The following is a 7,445-nucleotide window of genomic DNA, read 5'->3' on the forward strand; positions in this document are numbered from 1 at the left end:
AAAGAAAAATGGATGGCAAGGCTGGGCATGGTGACTCATGCCTGTAATCCCAGCACTTTGGGAGACTGAGGCAGATGGATCACCTGAGGTCAGGAGTTCAAGACCAGCCTGGCCAGCACGGCAAAATCCTATCTCTACAAAAAACACAAAAATTAGCCATTGTGTTAGTGGGGGCCTGTAATCCCAGCTACCTGGGAGGCTGAGGCAGGAGAATTGCTTGAACCTGGGAGGCACAGATTGCAGTGAGCTGAGATTGCGCCATTGCACTCCAGCCTGGGTGGCAGAGTGAGACCCTGTCTCAAAAAACAAAAACAAAACAAAACAGAAACACTAATTTTTAATTAGGAAAAATTCAAATCGTTCTACACAATTTTTAATAACAGGAGGAAAATGCTTACAATAAAATGTTAAGTGAAAAAGGAGATGGAACTTCAAGATGATCTCAAAGTAGACATAAACAAAATAAATAGACAAAAAGATGAGAGTAAAATGTGCATAGGAATAGTTGTTTCTGGGCAGTGACATTATACAAGCAATAATTTATTATTATTATTTTGAGACAGTCTTACTCCATTGCCCAGGCTGGAGTGCAGTGGCAAGATCTCAGCTCAGTGCAATCTCTGCCTCTCAGGTTCAAGCGATTCTCATGCCTCAGCCTTCTGAGTATCTGGGATTACATGTGCCCACCACCATGCCCAGCTCATTTTTGTATTTTTAGTAGAGATGGGGTTTCTCCATGTTGCCCAGGCTGGTCTCAAACTCCTGGCCTCAAGTGATCAGCCCACCTTGGCAAGCAGTAATATACTATCTTTAACTTTATTCATTATATGATTTTCCAAATATGCTATAATAAATATATATGACTTTTATTGTCAGGAGTTTTACCTTTAAGGAAGAAAATTATCGCATTATTTTCAAGGAAATGTAATAGAGGTGTATTAGGCCATTCTTGGATTACTATAAAGAAATATCTGAGGCTGAGCGATCAATAAAGAAAGGAGGGTTCATTGGCTCACGGGTCTGTAGGTGGTAAAGGAAGCACAATATGGCATCTGTTTCTGGTGAGGGCCTCAGGGAACTTACAATCATGGCAGAAAGGAAGGGGAGCCAGCACATCACATAGCCAGAGAGGGAGCAAAAGAAAGAGGAAAGAGGTGCTAGGCTCTTTTAAACACCAGATCTCACATCAACTCAGAGTGAGAACTCATTACAGTGAGGATAGCACCAAGCCATTCACAAGGGATCTGCCCCCAAGACCTAAACACCTCCTAGTAGGCCTACCTCCAACATTGGAGGTCACATTTCAACATGAGATTTTCAAGGGACAAAACCATATCAAGAAGTAATGGACTAGGCAGGGGCAGTGGAAAGAAGAAGGTGCAGACATGAAGAACATTAGAGAGCCAGCTTTAGGGCCTGCTAACCCTCATTGGCCTTGAGGCCTCAGTGATTCTGAGGGAATCAGAGAGCAGCTGGTAGAGATGGTACATTAACAGAAACTGGGAAATTAGGAGGAGAGGGGGTTTTAGAGTATTAAGTTTTAGATACAGGTTCTAAGTCATTTGACCAAAAAAATATTTTTTATATTATAAGCCCCCAACCCCTGTCACCTATTAGATGCTCTAATTAAGAGCAAACTGAGACTGGGGAATCAGTGGCATTTCTGGGAAACCTTTGTTGCACTGACAATTCACAGAGAAGTACTGTAATTAGAAGCCAAATGTCTTCTGTGAGGTGACAACACAAGCTTGGGAACATGTGTCAGGTTGCAGTGGGGCAGGCCCTGGCTACCACACAGCCTGCCGCCAGCACACCCTGGGCACTCCCCATGGTTGTACCACTCTAAGCCTCACTCCCTCCTTACCACTTACAGGAGCTCAGTGACAATGAATGAAATGGTGCCTGTATTAGATGCTGCTCCACAAACATCTATTAGCTGATGCTCTTCTGTTACCTGATTTGCTGCTGCTTTTTATTTTTAAAGGAAAAAACGAAAGACATTCTGAAGCCTGGGTGTCTACAAGATACAAAAAGTAAGAGTGAGTTGAAAGAATCCCCAAAACATGTCACCATCTCAAACATAACTGTGACTTTTGAAGGTAAAGGATATTTTCAAACTACCTTGACTCCAGTAGAAAGTGAGGCAAATACATCCAAGGAGATGGAGGATAAGACCTCTGAAGAAAAGACACCTGATTTTAAGAGCACGGCTCTCAAGGCTGAAGAATCCAGGTATGTGAGGCAGGAAAATGCCAAAGGAATTCTAAGACATGAAATATTAGTAAAGAGGTGTGTGCTTTAGTCTTTCAACTCAGGAATCTGCCACTGAAGATTCTCAGAGACAGATGCAGTGTAACTGCATGATGATGTAGTCAACTCTGAATGACCCACATTTGGTTCAGCCTTGGATAACTTTTATTTTCATGCCAACTTCTCATGTTACTCAGTTGGCATTCTGGGCTGTCTACCTGAAGTCAATTGTATGTGCTTCAAAAAATATAACAGAGGCCGGGTGTGGTGACTCACGCCTGTAATCCTAGCACTTTGGTAGGCTAAGGCAGGTGGATCACCTGAGGTCAGAAGTTCAAACCAGCCTGGCCAACATGGCAAAACCCCAACTCTACTTAAAAACTTAGCCAGGCATAGTGGCAGGCACCTGTAATCCTAGTTATTCGGGAGGCTGAGGCACAAGACTCACTTGAACCGTGAGGTGGAGGTTGCAGTGAGCTGAGAACACGCCACTGCACTCCAGCCTGGGTGACAGAGCAAGGCTCTGCCTCAAAAGAAAAAAGAAAGAAAATATAATAGAATCACAGTGTTCACATATTTTGGAGTTGAGGCATTGACTTTAATAGTGATTATTAGTACTTTTTATTTCATTAAAGATACATCTTTATACTTCTCTATATTTTCTTCTATACATATTCTCTATGTATCCCTTATCTTTCTCTACACTTCCAACTAATAACTTTTCTTTTTCTTTTTTAAAGACTAGTCAAGTGCAGTAGTGAGAAAAGGAAAAAGTTAATCCTAGTTGTGACAATAAATGCTAGTCTTACAATCATAGCAGGGAAAATATAGTAAGCTTAGTATAAAATTAGGGAAACATTTAATATTAATAATTATTAAAATACAGAAGTGTAGAAAAACCACAATATTGTAAATACATTTGATGATGTTTGATATTCTTGATCACAGAAAAGATTTACATAGTAGTGAGTTTTCTTTTAGCACAATAAAGAATATTTACCACAAACCAGAGCCTATATTATTTTTAATGAGGAAATTTAGAATTGTTCTATTTAGAACTTAGAACACAACATGGTGAAACCCCAGCTCTATAAAAAATACAAAAATTAGCCAGGAGTGGTGGTGGATTCCTGTAGTCCCAGCTGTTTGGAAGGCTGAGGTGGGAGGATTGCTTGAACCAGAGAGGTCAAGGCTACAGTGAGTCAAGATCATGCCACTGTACTCCAAGCTGGATGACACAGTGAGACCCTGTCTCAAACAAAAACAAAACTTAGAACAAATTAGGAATGTTTCCATTAACATTTCTATGTAATATAAAAGTTTCTAGCAAGCTAACAGGACTAAGAAATACAAAGAAAATTAATAATAAATCTTTAAAATCACTTTTCAAATAGAAATTCATATTTAGAAAATTTGAGAATCAACAAAATTTTAGTTTCTTTAGAAAGGCTATAGATTATAAGATAAACGCAAAAAAAATAGTTTTAATTTACATGCCAAAAATATATTGAAAAAAGGGTGTATTTTTCAACAGCAACAACAAAAACCAAATATTTAGTGAGACTGATAAGAGATCTATATGAATGGAATTGTAAAACTTTAATGGCAGAAATAAAAGACAACTTGAATAAGGAAAACTAAATCCTCCCTCTGCATAAGTAGATTTAAATGCAATACCAATTAACATCTCAATAGGATATCTCATAGAAATCATAAAATTGTATAGAAAAAAAGGATGTGAAAAAAATAGGGGTAAATATCTCAAGGAAACAGGGTAAGAGGGGAGTGAGGGGTAAAACAGTACACACTGAGTACAGCTGTACACTGCTCAGATGATAGGTGCACCAAAATCTCAGAAATCACCACTAAAGAACTTATTCATGTAACAACAACAAAAATCAGAAACCGGATCAATAGGTTCACATTTAAAACTTGTAAAAAATTAACTGTCCAGTTGAGTGCTTAGCATTGCACTAGGTATGACCACCTCCCTGGCTTGTTGAGGATAAAATGTCAGTCTCCCTGTTCTAGGCAAGTGCTGACAGACAATCATGCATTTGGAAAGAAACTGTTGTTTCTGGCTCACCTACTGCAGGCTCTTAGCTGCTTTCTCTGTTTCATTTGTTATGTATTTAATCTTTATAAGCTGCCTATCATTGGTTTGTACCAATGATAGCATAAAGCTAGGATGATGGCAGTATATTCCCTAGTTCTTTCACTTACAGTTTTTATCTTCCCAACTGGATTATAAGCACCTTGCAGGTAGGGGGCACTGTTCTTTGTATGGTATCCTTCACACCTCTTAGACCACATGCTGGACACAGAGAAGGGCTCAAACTGGCTTGGTGAATTAAAAGAACAATGTAATATATTACTATAATTTTGGAAACTATTTTGTACATGGTGAAAATATTTTCATTAGAAACCTGGGACTTACAAAAACTGGCTAATATAAAGGAAAGCAGAAATGCTAGGATAATGGTTTTGCATTGTCAAAAATATTCTATTGTGCATTCAAAAAAAGTTTTCCAATTCCTATGCTATTCTAATTTAGCATGTTTGATTTTCCATATTAAAAAGTTAAAGAAAAAATCTCAAGGAAACAATTGGAATGGAAAGTGTCAACAGTCTACTCAGTCCTATAAAATCTTAAGCCATGTTATAATTAAATGCCCACCAGAACTACCAGTACAAAGATTAGAATATAGAAATAAAAATATAACCAGGCACAATGCCCCATGCTTATAATGCCAGCACTTTGGGAGCCTGAGGTGGGAGGATCATCCTGAGCAAGACCCTGTCACTACAAAGATAATTTTAAAGTAGCCAGGTGTGATGGCATGTGACTATAGTCTTAGCTACAGGAAAGGCTGAGGCAGGAGGATCTTTTGAGCCCAGGAGTTCAAGGTTACAGTAAGCTATGAACACGTCACTGCACCCCAGCCTGTCTCAAAAAAAAAAAAAGATACAAAAATAGATCCAAACTGATATGAATTCAAAAGCATGGAAAAAGCAAAATTCTAGGAAAATATTGGTCAAAGATTTATGAAATACCATTAAAAAATTCAGATAAGAGTAAATTATTTTAAAACTAACTATAATGAGCCAGAAGAAAATGGTATGGTATCATTGCCTCATTTACAGAGGAAAGATCATTTATTGTCTACTGACACAATAATAGTAATTTTCAATGGCAGAATTTGCATCATTCACTCAAAAATATTTATGAGCACTTCCTATGCACTAGGCACTGAGGATACAGCAGCAAAAATGATCAAGTCCCTATCTCATGAAGTGTTTTATTCTAGTGGGGGACACAGATAATACATGTTATGCCAGCTGGAATGTGCTGTGATGAAAATAAAAAGAGAATATAGAGTGAAAGTGATTAGAGGAAGATGGAGAGTCATTTTATACAGGTGGTCAAGGCCATTTGAGCAGAGATCTAAGGAAGTATGAACCTCTGGGGGAACAGAGTTCCAAGTTGATTGACTACATAACAACTACAAATATCTGCCAAATAAATCATTTTTTTAAAATAAATACATTTCTAACACAAATACCCATCAATCATAGACTGAATAAAGAAAATGTGGCACATATACACCATGGAATACTATGCAACCATAAAAAAGGTTCATGTCCTTTGCAGGGACGTGGATGAAGCCAGAAACCATCATTCTCAGCAAACTGACACAAGAACAGAAAACCAAACACCACATGTTCTCACTCATAAGTGGGTGTTGAACAATGAGAACACATGGACACAGGGAGGGGAACATCACACTCTAGGGCCTGTCGGGGGGTGGAAGGCTACGGCAGCGATAGCAAGAGGTGGTGGGGCAGGTAGGGGAGGGATAGCAGGGGGCAGAGGGATAGGGGAGATATAGCATTAGGAGAAATACCTAGTTTAGATGACAGGGTGATGAATGCAGCAAGCCACTGTGGCACATGTATACCTATATAATAAACCTACATGTTCTGCATATGTACTCCAGAAGTTAAAGTATAATAATAAATAAATAAATACATTCATAAATGTATGACAACAGAGGAGAGAAAGCATAATAGATTACCTTTATATACAAGTAGCTGGTAGGAATTTGTAAGGGATACAATTAACATATAATTTAAGGACATAAATAGAAAATTTACTCCAGAAGACAACTATTTGAGAAGGAATCAATCTCACTAATAATTAAAGAAATACAGTTAAGCAATTACCAGTTAGCTTTTCATTAGGTGTCAACATTCATGGTGTCACTGTAAATGGTTGTCAATTCACACCCCAAATGTTTGTACTCCTTTACTTATAGTAACATATGTCAAAGAAATAACTCAAAGGGGAAAATAACTTATCTGAACATGGCATTTCATAATGAAAACCTCTAAGTAATCCAAATGCTCACTGGTAGGAAAATGGCTAACCAGGAAATAGTATGTCAATTCAGTGAAACAACAGAGCCCCATTTAAAAAAAAGCCATAGCTAGAATTTCAATGAAAAGAGCTATGGCTGGCATGGTGGCTCCTGCCTGTAATCCCAGTATTTTGGGAGGCTGAGACAGAAGGATTGCTTGAGCCCAGGAGTAAGGGATCCAATTAACAAATGTTAATTTGAGCCTGGAGTTCGAAACCCAGCTGGGCAACATAGGGAGACCCCGTCTGTATTTAAAAAAAAAAAAAGCAAGCAGAAAAAGAGGAAAGAAAAAAAGAGCTACATGACTAATAAGGAATTATAAGCTGGAAAAGCAAAAACTTCCAAAAAATGTAAATACAATGGTATTTTATTTCTATAGTCTGGGAAGAAACCACACTTTGGGCATAGTTGATGATTAATGGAATAAATATTTGTTGTAGCTATTGATAGATGCTTCTATTAAATTTTTTATTATATAATTAATTACACATATAATTTAAAAAGTAAATGGGGCTGGGTGGAGTGGCTCATGCCTATAATTGCAGCACTTTGGGAGGCCCATGAGGGCAGATCACGAGGTCAGGAGTTCGAGACCAGGCTGGCCAATACGGTGAATCCTCATCTCTACTGAAAATACAAAAACTAGCCAGGCATGGTGGCATTCACCTGTAATCCCAGCTACTTGGGAGGCTGAGGCAGGAGAATCACTTGAACTCAGGAGGCAGAGCTTGCGGTGAGCCAAGATTGTGCGACTGCACTCCAGCCTAGACAACAGAA

At 38.4% G+C, this 7,445-nt stretch overlaps 1 protein-coding gene across 1 annotated transcript in view; it reads left to right on the forward strand.

Annotated features, from left to right (window-relative positions):
- Nucleotides 1–7,445, forward strand: part of FAM71D (family with sequence similarity 71 member D) — a 28,391-nt gene that overhangs the window by 6,508 nt on the left and 14,438 nt on the right. The window contains exon 4 of the mRNA XM_017500692.2: nt 1,985–2,232. Coding sequence (XP_017356181.1) covers nt 1,985–2,232 — 248 coding nt within the window. The remainder of the gene's footprint in view (nt 1–1,984; nt 2,233–7,445) is intronic.

Source organism: Cebus imitator, unplaced genomic scaffold, assembly GCF_001604975.1.
Source record: "Cebus imitator isolate Cc_AM_T3 unplaced genomic scaffold, Cebus_imitator-1.0 Scaffold13, whole genome shotgun sequence".
In the NCBI taxonomy this organism is placed as follows: Eukaryota; Metazoa; Chordata; class Mammalia; order Primates; family Cebidae; genus Cebus; species Cebus imitator.